This window comes from Xiphias gladius, chromosome 8 (assembly GCF_016859285.1).
Source record: "Xiphias gladius isolate SHS-SW01 ecotype Sanya breed wild chromosome 8, ASM1685928v1, whole genome shotgun sequence".
NCBI classification, from domain to species: Eukaryota; Metazoa; Chordata; class Actinopteri; order Istiophoriformes; family Xiphiidae; genus Xiphias; species Xiphias gladius.
In genome coordinates this window covers 12,437,196-12,454,701 of record NC_053407.1, presented here as the reverse complement: position 1 = coordinate 12,454,701, position 17,506 = coordinate 12,437,196, and the positions used below count along the sequence as shown (strand labels likewise).

The following is a 17,506-nucleotide window of genomic DNA, read 5'->3' as shown; positions in this document are numbered from 1 at the left end:
TTTAGGATTCAGTCATGCCCCATATACAGCTGTTCACCTCTGCTGTTTCTCTTTTTTGTGCTGCTGTGATGTCATACAGCAAAGATAGCCAGATATTAACCCTGGGGCCTTGGTTAACTGTTTATTGTTCTAACCAACATTCAAGCTGGTCTGGTAACAAATATCCCTTGTCTTTTGTTTTTTTTCTACATTTTCTTTCAAAGCCACTTCACACTTAAATGAGAAATATGATCCACTTTAGGTCACATTCATGTTCACACATGCCTCTTAAACATGAATACTTGAGTTCAGCTAGGGTGAACAAGTTTACTTTACGGTGACTGAGTGTTTTGTGCATTCTGTCATGCCGGAGTGTTGACCAAGTTTGTCTTTTTTAGCCAACATGGGAGAGTGTGTATGTTAGATTGTTTGAAAAGAGATTTATCAATAACAGCAAAAGTTACACATTGACTGAGCTATTCATTAAAGGCGTAGGTTGTTTTTGCAGTTTGTGTCAATGTTGTTTCTCTTCACACACTTAATAACCTAAGAGAAATTAGGACAGACATTGTGAGGGGGAGACAAACTCAGGCTGGATAATCATCTTATTTCTGTCCCTCTTTTTTTATTCTCTGTCTGTTACAATTGATTTTTCATTATCTTATCTGTCTGGATGTCACGTTTATTTTCAGTTTTACCATATTAGATTGGACTATAAATCATTTTTAATTTTGACACATTTGTCATTCACAGAAAACCTACACTCGGAGAGGCAAGGGAAACTTTGTTTATGCCGCATATTTTATACAGTGGGCAAACTTTCAAAGTGGTTTACATGAAAAAAACAAAAACATGAACTAAGTACAACCTTGCATGTTTTTTCCTAACATGCTTGTTTCTTTGCTGTTATTGCTTCAGATGAACTCAAAGGAACTGTGACTATGGCAACAGCTGAAACAGGAAGTGACTTGTATCTGTAGGGTAGGACGTGTGAATCATTTTGATGCTCTCTTTTTTTTTATGACCTTTATTTCTTGGTTGAAATCATGGGTGGATGTGAATTTAGTCATCAGAGAAGATAAATGTGTTCTGTGTGATAAAATCCTAGCCAACAGGCAGTGTGAAATTATCAATTGCATCTGTAATATGCTATGTAAACTAAATCTAAAAATTCTCCTATTCTATCTGCATTCACCCCAAGACCATAAGTCTGTCTGTTTTTCATTGGTGCTTGTGAAACCACTTGACCTAACGATCTAATCAGTGGTTTGCTCCGAACCGGAGGTCAGCGAAGGCTAAAGGAAGTCAAGGGGCTAGTTCCAGTGATCCACTGGGGGTACATTGTTCTCAGTGTTTTCAGCAGTGTTTGAGTTACACTTATTCCTTTTCCTGCATATCTATTTACGGATCATTATTAGGTGTATGAATGGGATATGTTTAGTGCTCTGATGGCAGTCTCTGTGTCAGGTGTATTCTGGCATTTTTAACCATGCTAGCATGGCTCTAGGGAGGGTAGCATCCATCTGTCGGTTGGCACACCACTTTGGTCAAGACTGAAACATCTCAACAACTATTAAATGAATTGTCATGAAATTTGTTGCGGATATCCATGTTGCCTAGACAATGTATCCCACTGACTGTGGTGATACCCTGGCTTTTCCCTCTTGCAGTACCATAAAGTTGACGGGTGGTTTTGAGTGAAATATCTCAACAACTACTGGATGGATTGCCATGAAATGTAGTGCAGATATTTATGATCCACTCTGCAAGAATTGTAATCATTTTAGTAATCCCTTAACCTTTCATTTGGTGATACTGCCAGGTCAATTTCAAAATCCAAAACAAAATCCAGTGCTTTGATTAATAGATAAATACCCACTAATACCTGCTAAACAAACTCCCGTCATCCTCAGCTGTCATTTGTGTTAAGTGCTAAGCAGTAAACATTAGCATGCTTACACACCAACCGAAGATGGTGAACATGGTAAACATTACCCCTGCCTAATATTAGCATGTAAGCTTTGTCATTTTGAGGATATTAGGGTCTTGATGTTGTTGTTTAGCTCATGGCACTATTGTGCCCCAGTACAACATCACATAGCCACCACCATGGCTGTACACTTTTAGTCTTGTTAATTTACACATCCTGTGAATCACTGCTTAAATGTATAAGAAGTTTCCATTTGAGACACATATCTACCTTTAAGTATCTGCAAGTTATACGCGTCCCAAGAATTAACATGGTCTTTCAAGCAGCGCTGAAAATAGCAGCCAATAATAGATGTCTGATCTTTTTTCCGTACATGTTGCTAAATTAAACACTACTGGCAGCAAGCCAATATGAGTGAGTAGGGGTCAGCAGGCCTCCCCACGAAAATGTAAAAAAAAACAATCAAACCATATAATTTCATAGTCTGATGATGTTGGACGCAGCCACGTGGAGGCTTAAATTACTATAAATATTATTATTAGTGGTTGCACAATCTAAACATGTACAATGTGGGGCAAATTTCCCCCCTCCCTTTGGCTTTGACTTGCACTGAACTGGTCTCACCACTTTAGGCTACTCCAAATATCCCGGTTTGCCCCATCCTGATACAAATAAGGTGAAAATGTTCTTATTTAAGTGCCATAAGCTGTTGAGTGTAATAGCCCTATAAGGGTTTTCAACTGAAGGGCCAGGTCAGATCAGTTTATTTGAGTGCTTTTCCCATGACTACAAAGTTACTAGCCATGCTCAGCCTTTAGACATTCTTTATGGTTGGTTGGTGAGGAAGTCACACAATTACAGAGTAGCAGTCATGCATTCTTATCACAGTTGTTTATTTGAAATATTACACAATCACAAACAAACAGCACAACTGTTGCGGGGGAGACCAAAGAAACCTGAGATGACTCCATCTGTCATCTGGTTAAGTTAAATGTTAAACTTGAGGTAAGAGAGCTGTCAAGTTTCACAGAATGAAAGTGGATCGGGATATTGAGATACTGCAGATAGCATCGGGGTTTCTTAGCTAGAAGCGTAACTGGAACAGATTTTCCTGACCATCATTTTTGCCATTCCTATGTATAGTCAACAAAGGTTTAAATAAGTAGCTCTTCATTGGTGATTGTTTTTTTTGTCTTAAAAATCTTCTCCCAATTAATTTATGTATGTACATTTCAGAGATTTCTATCATCGATGAGATGTTTCTCTGTGAAATGGATGTGATATCTTTCAGTTGCTGGCATAGGATCACACTGAGACATACAGCAAGAGAGAAAGACAGTGTGCAAGAGAGCAGAGACAAGAAAAATGGATGAATTGAAAACGAAAATGAGGACTGAACAAAAGACCAGATGGGCTCTCTGAAACCGTTGCTGTCAGAAACAGGAAAAGACGAAGGGGGGGTGAAGGAGAGATCACCTTCTTCTTATCTTACCCCCCGCCCCCTTCCTGTAGACGCAGGAAGGGTAGATAAAAGAGAGGCTGTGTGAGGTGGGGCAGGAGGGGAGGTGGGGCAAGTGTGGGAGAGGCAGAAGGGTGTGTGCTCACATGAACCACTCTTCTCCTCCTGCATGTGTGCCACTAGCCTCTGTGTCTCTTGGGCAGAGAATAGAAAAGTTGGGGCAAAGTCTGAGTCAGCTCCAGCAGCTACCAGACATTCACAGCAACTCCCTCCACACTCCCAGTTTTCCTCTCTCTTTCTCTCTCTCTTTTTTTTTTTTTTTACTGCTCTCACTCGTTCACTCTCTCTCCCTTTCACACACACTCACACACACACAGACACACACACGCACAAACACACACACACACACCGACACACACATCACCCGTCACTCCTGGCAGAGGGAAGACAGGACCACAGGAGAACTGTTACACACCTTTACTTCCAGATACTAACCAAGCCATCAGCAGACCATTTGCCCAGGATGTGGATGCTTCTGTTGGGGTACACCTTTGGATTACTGGCCTCCTCCAGGTCAGAACAACTTCAAGGTGAGGAGACTGTGTCTTCGCCCAGTGGATGGCTCTTTGTTTGTGAATTTTTTAGTTTTTTTTTTTAACCTTATTCTGCCTAAATTGTGCCCGGCTGACTGTCTGGCAACCCTCCTTTGTCGCCAGATTTTAGGACCAGACAGTATTGTTTGTTCGTTTGTTTTTTCCCCATCGTGAGCCTAGTTGAGAATTAAAGTGAGTGATCATGTAAAGAGAAGACAGTGAAAGAAAGAGGCTGTGCTCTGCTGCTGCTTCTGCTGCTTCTTGTAGAATGGACAAGTGGATGCCGGCAAGAGAGCGTGTGCTACACCAGCACAAACAGGCTTACGTCTGGCATTCTGAGACTCCTGATAGACACAAAGGACACAGGAGCTGTTGCTCACTCTCTGTCTATCCCGCATTCACACGCTGGGAAGTGAACCTTATTTATCAGGGTTTTGGATGATCAGTCTAGCTCTCAGAAGCTAGTTTTCATTTAAAAGGAGAAATAGAGATTTTTTTCTTTTTCTTTTTTTTTTTCCTTTTCTTTTTGCTGTGCTGCTACAGCTGGAGTCTGCTGCCACGCTTAATGTTTTATTCTCTGACACAAAGGATGTTCAGCAGTCGCTATAGCTTTCCCCCCTTCAATGTCTCCCTCTTTTCTCTTTGTCTCTTTCTCACATGTGCTCTCTGTGTACGGTTTTGATTTGCTTTGTTGCTCGGAGCGATATATCTCTGGAGGTGAAGTTGGTACTGAATCAAACAGGTCTAGGGTTTGTCTGGCTTGTTCCCTAAGGAGGTGGTGGTGGGGTTGCTCTCAAAGACTCCCTCTGGCACTGCGCCAAAGAACAATCAGCAGCAAGCCATAAATATGACCAGTATTTCCAGTATTTAAAGGCAAATAAAAGACTACCTAGACTGCTTGTATGGGCACTGTATGTGGGAGGGGGTCGATCCACCCCCCTTGTGTGTGTGCGCGTGTTGTATCTCTATGTTTGAGTCTTGAGAGTAATTGGTGTCTGGAGTGAGCTGTCCTGCAGTAGGTACTGCTTGTCCTGGTCAAGACGTTGTCTTTGAACCTTAAGCCCGTTGCTGTGTTTCACCTGGAGCACATCATTAAGAACAGGACTTGTGGCCAGGCCAGAGCTCTGTGTAAACCAAGATTACATTTATGGCGGGTTTTTACAATACTGTCTGGATGCCCATCAACATTATCTATGAGCATGAATGGTTCAATGAAAACTGTCTGGGAAAAAAAGTAATTTGAGTACATTTGGTAACTGGTACCTTTAATATATACAGTAGGGATTCTGTAAGTGCTAGGCAAAGGCAGTAGTGACTTAACCTGCCCTAAAAGCAATCAAATTAGATTTTTTCCAGTAGTTAATTAAATTAATTTAATCCATTTAAATTCATATGTAACTGTATGACCTCTGCAAGGAATGTAATAAAAATCCAATTTAGAATAATTCAAAGTTATTAAGCCTTTCAATAATTCAGTTGATCATGAGACTGTAAAGAGTTATCAACAATGTGTGAGACCTTCTGGATTTAATCATTTCTCAATGACTTCTCTCACTTATGATCTGACGATCAAAATGATGCCGATAGGTCGAGCTTTCAACACATCCAAAACTCTCAGTAACTTTATCTGATGTATGAGCTTCGTGCTCTTATATGTATTGAGTTTCCCATATACGCAGCAAGTGCAGATACGGCAATAACAAGCCATAATTCCGAGTCCTGCTTCTTCTACGCAGAGGATCAGTTCCTCTCTCTCACATACACCCACTCACATACCCAAGTGCGTGCACTACTTGGGCTAACCTGACTGCTGGATTTCCTGCAAATGTGGCCATATTTGCCTCCTTGGCGTTAACAACCCCGTCTGCATGCGCCCGTGTCATGTTTCAAGGTGAGGGATGGTCAGAGGCCCTGTGGACTGGGACTGGGCCCTGACAAAGAAGGCTTGTGCCTGTGCAGGCTCTGAGTACCATCAACTGCCACCTGAGCGTCTCAGACACGTGTTTGCCTCCTCTACCACTGTACCCTCCTTTACAAACCAACCACCCTGAAGCTGAATGGCCCTACACCAATATCTTGTATAACCTCCTCTCCTTATTTCCTTTTCTTTATCCAGTGCTTTCCACTCTAATTCACTTGGTCTTAATTTTTTAAGGGGTCCTCATACTCCAGGTTCTGTCTTTCTCTTTATGTGCAGTTAAACCCATTCATTACTTTTTAAAACCATTTTGTGAGTTTAATGATCTCTACACGTGCTCCCCCCTGTCTGCTTTTCCTACTAATATACACTAAAGTCTTTGTGTCTTTGGGGAAACTGCTCAGAAAGAGCTCTGTAATATACACACATCCTGCTGCACGAGGCAGCGATTTCCAAACTCTCTGTATCATCAGGAATAACAGAGGATTATACTGGATCTATACTTTGATTTTAAGAAAAAAGACATTGAATATACATGTGGAGACAAAAAGGAAGAGTTTCCTTATTTCATAGTTTTGCAAATGAGACACTGCATAAACAAAATGTAATAGATAAAAAAACAACACCACGGTTACATTAAAAGAATAGTTTGATATTTTGAGAAATAAAGAATTTTACTTTCTCTCCTAGAATTGGATGAGAGGATTGATATGACTCATGGCGGAATGTTAAGTGTGGAGCAAGAGCCATGGGGGATTATCCTAGCTGCTAGCATAAAGACTGGAAGCAGAGGGAAACAGCTAACTTGGCAATGTCCAAAGAGCCATTTTTACATTTCTGCTTGTGTACAAATGAATCAAATAAGACAGAGTAGGTGTTAGCTTTAAATGTGCCTGTTAGCATATTTTTGAACTCTGGAGGGAGCTAGGGTTAATGTTTCTCTCTGTTTTCTGTCTGTGTGCTAAGCTGGGCTAACTGCCTCCCTGTTCTCAGCAAGAGAGGGAATAAGCACATTTCCCAACATCTCAAACAATATCTTAAAAAAGAAACAGTCATAGAAAACATTATTTCAAACCCTTACATAAAGAATGACAAAAAACAGAAGACACATATTCATGAAAATATGTGAACAATATGATGGTAAACTGTTTTTTTGTGTGGTAAAATGTATCAGTCAGTTAATGTTGTTTAAAAAAGCAGCGAGTGAAAGGATCTCTGCAGTGCAAGAAATGTTTTAAAGTGCGTCATGTCCACTAAAGTCTCTTTTATCTTCAAGTCTGAATGTTTGAAAAGAAGGCAGTAGGTCAAGTTTCTTATCACAGAGTATCTGTTTGGATTTGCTGAATGCTTCTTTTTTTAATTCAGAGGAGAATTATAAGGCCGATATTTCTTAAAAGGCAAAAGAAAAAAAAAGGGCATCTGCCTTTTCTATTTGAAAGAACATTTGTGGTAGTCCTTTTGACCTTCGAGTAATGTTGTGTGTGTGTGTGTGTGTGTATGTGTTTGTCTGTGTGTGTGTGTGTGTGTGTGTGTTTGTGTGTGTGTGTGTGTGTGTGTGTGTGTGTGTGTGTGTGTGTGTGTGTGTGTGTGTGTGTGTGTGTGTGTGTGTGCGCGCGCACGAACACAATTGCACCAGATCTTATGTTTCACCTGTCCCACTGGTCCAGTGGCCCTTAGTTATGACCAGGGGAATGAAAGACGTGCCGAGCAACTTCACTGTCACATAGTGTGATGATGCAGGACACTGAAACATTGTCAGTTTGATGGTAACAAGGTCTCTCTCCAAACCAGCTGATGAACTATGGCTTAAAGGTTAAATTGGTAGTGGCAAATATACACTAGATTCTCTGTTCAAGCATGAAATCATGCACTCATGACATTTTCAGATATCCTTAGCAAGGACATTTTTCATGGTGTATCTAAGAAAGACAAGAGGAAAGAGAAAAATGCCGATGAGAGGATAAAAATAAGCCAGTGTTGAGTGAGTTATTATTCTTGATATCAAGATACTGAGCATACCTATTCGCTCGCTGCGCTCCATGCTGTGTCATGGCTCAACAAAGGTTAAGACTCAAGGAATCATCAGCCAACATTCAAGTGTGTTTGTGGGCATGTTCATCTGTGATCTGCCTGCTTGTTTGCGCACATGCATGCAGGGGGTAGTTTGTACTTTATTGCTGGCATTGAAAAGACAAACAGAGAGTAATGAGAGAAAACAAGAGAAAAGGAGAGCGAGAGGGGGAATGCGAAAGTGAAGTGAGAGTCAGGCTTGTCTATTACTTCTAGAGCAGCTGGAGTTTTTGGCAGGATGCTGTATTAAAGCTCCCTTTCTCTGAGGTTCTGTACACCCAGACTTTGCAGTCTCCTTGGTTTCAACTCCATTAGGTGACAATGGATCCTTTCGGAGAGTCAGTGCCTTGGCCTAGCAGTCCTCTAGACTGTATAAAGACACCCATGACTGTTCCCTCTGCATACTAATGATTGCACCTCAGATTCATGTCAGCCCCCTTTTCAGCTCACTGATGGTAAGCTGTGCTGTCTTTGATCTCTCTGGGCAGGTTTGCAAGGCCAGGACTGTTGTCTTGTTTCTTACCCCTTTACTTTCAGGGACACTGTGCCATGTGGCAGCATGTGTTGAGGTTCTTTCAGGGTAGTGTGTGTGTGTATGTGTGAAAGAGAGGGAGAGAGAGACAAACAAAGAAATGAAACTGCCTTCCAAAACAAGTGCCGGCACTAACTCTTGTTGCCCAGCTGCCACTAACAGCAACGATTTCAACTTCCTGCTGCTGCTAGTGCTCTGTTTACTCATAGCAGCCAGTGGAAATGTGGAAGGAGTTTTTTGGGTTTTTTTGTCGTATCTACTCTTTTAGAAGGTAGTTATCTCCACAACAAGGAGATAAACATGGTCACAAAATTACAAATAACAATTTGGCAACTTTCTTAATGTTTGGGGTGTTTTACTCATCAAGTATCTGCAGTTCGAATGTAAGTATCTGTAGAGGGGATTACTGCAACATACAAGACGTTTCTATTAAGCAAAATCAATATGTATATTTTTTAATCATATCAGTACTTCCTTATTTGCATGCTGCAATAAAAGAGTCAAGCTCAGGTTGCAGCCTTAGAAATCTGTCCTTTTGGTTGCTAAACAGTGCACTTCCTTCTTTACTGGGTCTAACTGAACAATTTTTCAGTTATTACTGTGTATATCATGGGATTACTATGTGAGCACATGCTCGAGGCAATGACAATGTACAATATAATGTAATCCACTACAACAACAACAACAACACAAACCACTGCAAAAAAAAACACCATAGATTTTATTTTATTCTTCTGAAATGTAGTATTGATTGTATTAGATTACATTAGACTGTATGTTGTTAAGTAGTAGGAACAGCAGGTTTTACAGGTTCGCGCTAACTACAAAAATGTTTCTTTTTAATGCAGCTAAAAAAGAAAAAAAAAACATTTTAAAGTGTATTTTAGTGTCCCAGCAGGATTTCTTCTTTTAACTTTAGTCTTCCAGTTAGTGGAAGCTGTTAACTGAAATAACATGATAGTAACTTTATTTGTTCAAAACCTGTCTACTAGTTATGACTGCAAGTGAGATTTTTGTTTACCAATTTTCTATGTAAGTTGGAGGACTTGACAGTTGAGTGCAGTAAGCTGCAGCGATCACAAAGAGATTAGATATCATGTGTGATCTTCCTGCACAAGACTGATGTTGCTGCTGAGTGACTTAGACATCTTTCACAACTGCATCCATTGCCATGGTAGTACATGTAAACAGGCAGCAAACAGATTTCAATAAATCTTCATAAGACGTGTGGTGTTTGAGGTGGTAAAGGATCCTCCTTTTTTTTCCGGTACAGGATATTAAAACCCACATGCACTATGCAGTTCACTGTGCTGATGTTTTTTATTTTGTGAGTATGAGTCTTGCTGCACAAAATGTTGTCGCCTGCCTCTCTTCAGCACTTCAGTCAAAAGTATTTATTAAGCATCAACAGAACTGACCTATCAGCTTCCTGATCAAATTTTCAGTGTACATGTTGATAATGAATTTAATGCCTTCTACTATTTCCCCACAAAAACTATATTGCAACCTCTAGATTGTTATTTCAATAATGACAATATGCTTTCAAAATAGGTTTCAATAAACTTCCACAGAAATTCTCTTACACTAAACTTTTTTAGTGTATATAAAAATCTAATTGTTGCCCGTTCGAACCATGAATTTTTTTTGTGTGGTGAGTGCATGTGTGTTGCTATTTGAATGAAGTGATCTACATGTGCACACATACTGCTGTCAGCTCGGCTACTCATTTGCGTGTTTCATTTCATTAAGGCAAACTCATTTCCCTGAAGTTTCTCCTTTAGTGAGGCAATCTATGGCACAGAGGATAACACTACACACACTGTGCAATAGTGACTAGATTTCATTGTACAACCTTTCACTGATCTATAGCTTTAAAAATATGATTTGTACAAAACACAGGTTTTGAGAATTACTGGCAAACACCTAAACACACATAAATCTGTAGGCTCCTGTTGTAGAGATAGCATTGACTATTGAATGCTTTCACGAAGAAGAAGGAAAGTTTGGGCACCAAATTTGAATACGGTATATTTTCTGAAAACTTCCTTAAACAAACTAAGACTAAGTTATACTAGAGGAGGATCTAAACAGACAAAGGGATTTTTCACAGCCTGGCAACCCAATTGTTGCACTTAATGGTTTATTACTGATCTATTAAGCATTCCAAAATGATTTATACACATCAATAAAGCCAATTGGTACAACTTAAAACTTCTTTATAAAATATGCCTTATTCGAAAAAGGGGTATTAAAGTTTTTCCAGTAAACAATGCTTTGTTAGCTTCTTACACCTAGTAATCTGTGTGCAGTGAATGTTTCCAGCCATAAAATGCCAGTCAGTGCACATTTTCTCAGCATTATATGTGGGTTAAACCTCTGCCTTTCTGAAGAAGAGGTCAGTGAGTGCAGTGAAAAGTGTACTGTATCTTTGTGATATATACACTTGTTTGCACAATTTGTTCACACAAAATACCAAAATGAATATCTTAGCAAGGCCCGAGGGCCAAACACTGTAGATGAGTATGCTGCCTGTCTCATGATACGTCTCTCCCAGAAAGCATATCATCTCATGACTCGCACTTGAATGTTGACATGGACGACACCACAAATGCATAAGACATGCTCAAGATTTTACTTATTGTACATTATATGGCTGTGAAAGCATCCATGTGCACCATCACAATGTCTCATAGAAAGTAGTAACGGAAGCTTCTGAATGAAAGGTTTGGTAGTTGAATTGAGTGAAAAGCTGTGTTGTCCTGTGTTGAATGAATCCTCAGTTGTCTAATAGTCCACTGTGTATTAGATAAGACTAAATAATAATTCCCACTGTATAAGCCACAGCATCTGCATCCTTTCTGTGGTATATAGTCAAAAGAAACATTGGTATGCTCTGTTATTTGGACTTATTATTTCAAGTGCTACTGTAAAAAAAAAAAAAGCAATGACAGGTCCTATAACCTGCAGGCTACTCTCACCCCCATATACTTATGATGAATGATGATGAATCCCTGTAAAACACTTAACCTATTGTATATTTTTCTTTCATTCTCCTTCCCTATAGTGAATTCTCAGAGCTGCAGCTATGCCGGGGTATTTCTGGTTGAGGGAGAAAGCCGTCACTCCCTGAATTTTTCCATGGCTCACAAGGTGTGTGAGCAGCTAGAGAGCACTTTGGCAAGTCCAGAACAGGTCGAGGAGGCCTATGCTAAAAAAATGGAAACCTGCAGGTGAAACCACAAGACTTTGTCTAATAATTATTTGTATTAATTGTTGTGAACAACACTTTTTTTTAACTGAAGATTTAAAAAAAAATAATTTTAATGCATGTTATATAAAATGCACATTTTTAAGCTGCAAGATGAACCATTTAAGGAGCCCAGATTTTCGTGATTATGCCATTGATCTTCCTTATTTGTGAAAGGTCACAGAAAATGACTAACTAAATCCCACAATTGAACTTCAGCTATTTGGTCACCATCATTACACCTCGTCCAGAGATGTAAAACCAAAAAAGGAGGACGTGGCTCTTTTGGTTTACAAGATGGATACGCCACATTTGTCATGTGGCAGAATTAGAGCAAACTTCCAATAAAGGAACCACCATCTGATTCCTCAACTGTGTTTGTCCCTACTTCTCTGAGCAATGTGAATTAGTTCAGTTGTTAGTATGATGTAATGTGTTAGAGCATGGCTATGTGCAGACATACTGCCTTCTGTATCAACAAATGTCTTCAGATTGTGTCAAAATACAACCAATAAGCCCCAACATTAAAACCAGTTACCGGTTTTTCATGTAGAGGCTGATCAGTGTATGTCTATTCAATAATAACGTTGTTGTGTCCATTCAGGCACGGCTGGATCATTAATGGGAGCACTGCCATCCTCAGACACACGAACCATGAAAACTGTGCAAAGAACATGACTGGGTTAATTGTTCATTCACGTGTAAGAACTGATGAACTCTTTGATGCCTACTGCTATAATAACACAGGTGACTATAACCACAGGAAATAAACTGTTACGCTCCATCTGTGCACTTTGCTGCCGATAAACAAATTATTCAAGTGTCATGTGAATTTACAGTCTGCATCGCATAGACCTGTTATTTGCCTTTCCATTTTGGTAATGTCTACTTCCTGTTCCCCCCTGTTTCAGCTGGGCCTGATGTCAACTGTGAAAAAGCTGTCTTTGCACCAGGTCAGTACAATATGCCCATGAACCCTCAACTTATTTAGTACCCATTTGTCACCACATATATCCAAGGTTTAAGCACTAATATAAACCGATAACCAAAGCTCTCGGTATTTACAGTAAACTCAGTTGATAATGTATGTCAGGGAATTGATAGGAAAAGAAACTGAAATTAAAGCTCCTATTGCAGGATGCACCAACCCTCTGCATAATTATTTGAACAAAAACAGAATGAAACCACTTGTTAGTCAGTGATTTCATCTCTATAGTCAACACCAACATCCTCTCAGGTCTGAGCTATGCTACCTGAGGTTGAAATCAACTCTGGCTAGACAAAAAGACAGCTGGGTGAGATTACTTTTTACAACCACCTTGATTGCTAATGAACTTAATAAACCGCAAAACCAAGAGCGTTCAGGAGCAGTGGTAGGATTTTACATAGTATGATTGCAGGTTATTAGGCTGTGTATTATCTGACAAAGAAATACTGCAATTACAGAATAATGTATAATAATAATTTAAAAAAAATTTCTAACATGTTACAGCACATACTTGCGTAGGGATGTCTTACCTAATTGAAAACACAAATGACGCGGTGTAATAAAACGTATACTGCCAACAGTGATCTCAGAAAAAAGATACCCTATTAACCTATAAAAATTAATACTCATTTTAGGAAGCACAATAAAACCAAAACTTTTTAATGTTTAAAATCAAGAAAGAGGAGAGCTGATTTATGCACACATGTTTGTCAAGCAGGACTCATTTTGTACTGTTATTTATATAGCAGCTGCAGCATGCCTTTTTAAAAAAAATGGTTCTCTCTGATTGTATTGACCAGACATTTTTCAATAATTGAGTACCAACCATTTAATAAATATTATACTGTTACATTGTATGAGGAATGGCTCAGCATAAGACCGTGAGCAGCTCAGTTTTACTGAGAAAGTCTACTGTGCATGTTAATATGTGAATGTCTATTGTAATGTAGATATTATTGTAACATAAATGTTGGCATGATTATTCTACATGAAAAAGTGAAAATGAGTTGAAGTCCCAAATGAGAACATGATCATGCTTTATAACTCTATAAAATAATTTCTAAATACAATCTGCGACTTTGCTAAGAAAGGTCTAATGTTTTTCTTATGAGTCATGTCAAAATATATGTCATTGTAACCATATATGACCCTCTCTATTCTCCAATCAGCTGAGGGCTCACCACTGTTTCAGGCCCCAACAGCAGAGTCCACTCCAAACACACAACACCGGGGCGCTTCTGATAGGGATGATGGTCACCCCACACTAGCACCTGGGGAAGATGCTACTGGGGAAATGAATGAATTTAACCCATCAGGTATCACTATGCCCGCAGAAGTGAGTGCAGAGGATCAAAAGGCTTCAACACTGGATCCTGCAGACATAAACCCCTTTGGAGGGAGCAAGAACAGCAGTGTGGGTTCCAGTTTCACTCCTGGAGAGTTTGACCATCCCACTGGATCTGGGATGCTGCCACCCCTCTTGCACGAGGAAGGAATCTCTCCAACAGTCTCTGTTGGAGAGCCAGTGGAAACACAACATCCCTCCGAAAATGAGCAGCCCAGTGATAAACCGGGGCCTGTCGGAGATGTTGTCCCAACAGAGTGTAAGAAGAACACAAGCAAAAATCAACCAGTGCTCACAAGCTACAAATCAAAGCACAAGTAGAGTTGTGTTATGTGATTACAACTCAATTCGTTATGCAGGATTCTGGTGAAATAACAACACCCGACAATGTAATGCAATCCTGTACTATGTATGTACTATGTAAAAAACAAAAACAAAAAACACCTCAGTGGTACAAATTATATTCATGTTTTACTGGAGACTGTAAGTCTGATTTTTTTCTACAGTAACGTTTTGAGTACATTATATTTATCTGGTCTACCCTCTGTATTTTCAAAAATGTAATAACAGAAAATGGCGATGCTTGAGTTAATTTGTATTCAAAATGCATTTTCTTAATGAAGACACATCCCAACATTAGATGCAACAGGTTTTGGGAGGTCTGAAGTAACTTTAAGAACATAGGGTGCCCCCTTGTGTTAGCTTGAGCTGAATGAATTTGCTGCACAACAAGCCTCAGTGATATAGTTCATCCTGCTGTCCAAATCAAATCCATAAATCAATTTTTTACTACGTAGCTTGCAGTATCTGGTGCCACAAAGAGATGAAAATGCATTAATGATTTAAGGCATGAAAAAACGTCCTCTGTGTTAAAGACACAAATATATTTGATTTAGATTTATGTTTTTTAAACATGCTTATACTTTTAATATGTCAGTAAATAACCTGTATCTGAAACTAAATGTTTACCTTTTGTTTTATTGATATGCAGCATTGCAACAACCTAATGACAAAGGACGGATCTCTCTCCCAGTTGAGCCTGGATCTGATCAAACGGAGAGCTCTTCCAGTGAGCAGCCATATTACTTCACATATACCTCCTACACCCTGAAATCCATAGTGACTCCAGTCAAATAAGACCATGTTTGGAAAAGCACATTTCTCTTTGGATCCATTCTTTGTTGATTGTGATTTTCTCACTCACTCGACTTTAATACTGTCGACCTGTTTGTTGCTTATTATTTCCCCCTCCAGACTGGCTGGTAATCTTTGGAGTGACTGTGGCAGTAGCTGCTGTTCTTCTTGTATGTGCAGCTGTTGCCAGAAGAAAAAGGTATGACCTCACTTTTTTACTCGGACGTAAATACCTACCCTCCCTCTGATTTTGTGTCTCACTGTCTTACTATTGCACAGTAGGCAATAGTAAGAGTTCCAATTTTCACATATCTTGCTGCAGACCAAGGGTTTGCAAAAAATTAATAACAAATAAATGTGTCTGAATGTGCATTTGCAGCTTATGCGGCAAACGACAGACGCTGATGATCACCAAAGACAACGGCGAGGGGAACGGAGCAGCAGCATCGGCATCCAGCTCCCACGCCCAGGAGAGAGAGCAGGAGATGGTGACCCTCATGAACAAGGAGAAGATTCAGGAGAACGGCAAGACAGAGGAGTTCACCGTCATCACGCTAGAGGAATCGGCAGATAAAGAACAGGTGGCGTGAGAGAGGAGTGTAGAGTATAGGTGAGGGCAGCAGGGACAGAGTTAGGAGATGGTCGAGAGAGTAGACAGGCGGGGGTTGGGGCTCCATAACACTGGGGTTGTAAACTGCTTTGTTCGTCAGCAATGAATGGACGCTGACTAATGGTCTATGTATGTGTTATTTAGAAAGACTGTCTAACTGAAGTGTTTGACTGGGTCTCAGTGGGACCAGGTCTTTCAAACCAATATGTGCAGCATTTTGTTTGTCTGTTATGCCAGGTTAGTTAGGACTGAATGGCAGTCAAAGAGCGTCAGGCATGGTGGGATATCATGCACTGGTGCATAGCAGGGTGTGTGAGTGTGTTTTGTGCCAGTTCTTTGTGTTTGTGAGGTTGTATGCTTTGTTGATGATGGGGCTGGCATGGGTCTGAAAGGGAGGGGGGGCGGTGAGGGTGTAATTTGTGACGAACATTGATCACAGATTATGCTCGTTTTAATAAAATCGGTAAATCCTAAAATGTAGGGCCTAAATAGGAAATAATAAATCAATGATAAAAACTGGGCTATTTTATTTGAGATACTGCAGATAGAAAAAAGAATTTTAAAAATACACCTTCCACGTGTTTCATTTTATTGTATTTGTTTGCTTATTGTTGTAACCTTGTGTATAGTTCAGACATTGCCTGTGGACTGGAATTGGGTTTTTCCATTTTCAAGCAAACTGGGGATGTTACTACCTTAATTTATGCAGCTTTGAGTCCCTTTTTTCTTGGTCTCTGTATATAAAGCATATGTTTTGGACTTGCCTTAGCCATAGCTGCCGGTGCTTTTTTTTCTGTTTTCGCTTTTTTTCTTTTTGGCCGGACAGGGGTTTGGATCCCTTTTAAATAAAGGAATGTGTCAATTTTGAGAGTTATTTAATTAGAAACAGAACCTCTAAGGTAAACAATTATGAATGGATTTTGCAATAGTCAAAGTGGAGTGAATACTGTAAGAATCAGCTTGATGTATACCATCCAAATCTGTGCACTTTGTGCACCACTGAAGTTAGCAAGTGCTGTAAACACATGGCAATGTATAGGTTTCCTCATAAGAAAGAGGCTGTTACAACATTGTTTGTATGCTACCGATTGTGGGGCGGGGTGAATGAAGCTTGCCCAGGCGCTCAAACATGTAAAAAAAAAAATGCTGCAGTTTTTTCTACTGATCTTCTCATTGGTGAAATATATCATACATTGTGTCATATCAATATTATTAGCTAATTTTTTCTGTTTTTCCACTATAAAGCTGAATTATATACAGCAATTGTATTCAGATTTTTGTTTCTGATTTGTTCCACTGTTTCTCCTGCTTTTGCTCTGATATAATTAATTTTGAGGGGAAGTAGCAATTGTACTAGTGTAGGCAGGTTTTATGACAAATTAACAAAAGATGTCAGTGGAAAGATTTGTAAAGTCATGGCTGAAATAAATGTGTATAGAAGGAGATGTGCTGGAATTTGGTGTTCACTTATTGACTTATTACTCGGTATGTGTGAAGACAAACAGGAGCGAGTGAATGGCATGACAGGGGATGCGAGTTGTTACTCTGCCCTCACATAAGAGGAAGTGAGGTTTCCATGGCACCGGGGTCCTGATACGAGAACATGTTGACACAGGAAACAAAGAATCAATCGAGGAGAGCCATTTGAAAGACAGAGATGGCATCTTTCCATAAAGTGTTAAACTGCATGCAGTATAGTTT

General features: G+C 39.7%; 1 protein-coding gene across 1 annotated transcript; it reads left to right on the top strand.

Annotated features, from left to right (window-relative positions):
- Positions 1 to 3,482: 3,482 nt before the first annotated feature.
- Positions 3,483 to 17,270, top strand: cd44b (CD44 molecule (Indian blood group) b). The gene is made up of 8 exons (XM_040134189.1): positions 3,483 to 3,958; positions 11,546 to 11,711; positions 12,333 to 12,475; positions 12,640 to 12,681; positions 13,886 to 14,320; positions 15,053 to 15,130; positions 15,316 to 15,394; positions 15,575 to 17,270. Exons 1-8 carry the CDS (start codon positions 3,538 to 3,540, stop codon positions 15,783 to 15,785), a joined length of 1,575 nt encoding a protein of 524 aa, XP_039990123.1. The 5' UTR covers positions 3,483 to 3,537; the 3' UTR covers positions 15,786 to 17,270.
- The last annotated feature ends 236 nt before the right edge of the window (positions 17,271 to 17,506 follow it).

Excerpts from the sequence above, each read along its gene's own strand:
- cd44b (XM_040134189.1), top strand. The coding sequence starts at position 3,538 with ATGTGTGCCACTAGCCTCTGTGTCTCTTGGGCAGAGAATAGAAAAGTT. Across the intron at positions 3,959-11,545 it reads CAGGTCAGAACAACTTCAAG|TGAATTCTCAGAGCTGCAGC; the intron begins GTGAGGAGACTG and ends CCTTCCCTATAG. Across the intron at positions 14,321-15,052 it reads AGATGTTGTCCCAACAGAGT|CATTGCAACAACCTAATGAC; the intron begins GTAAGAAGAACA and ends ATTGATATGCAG.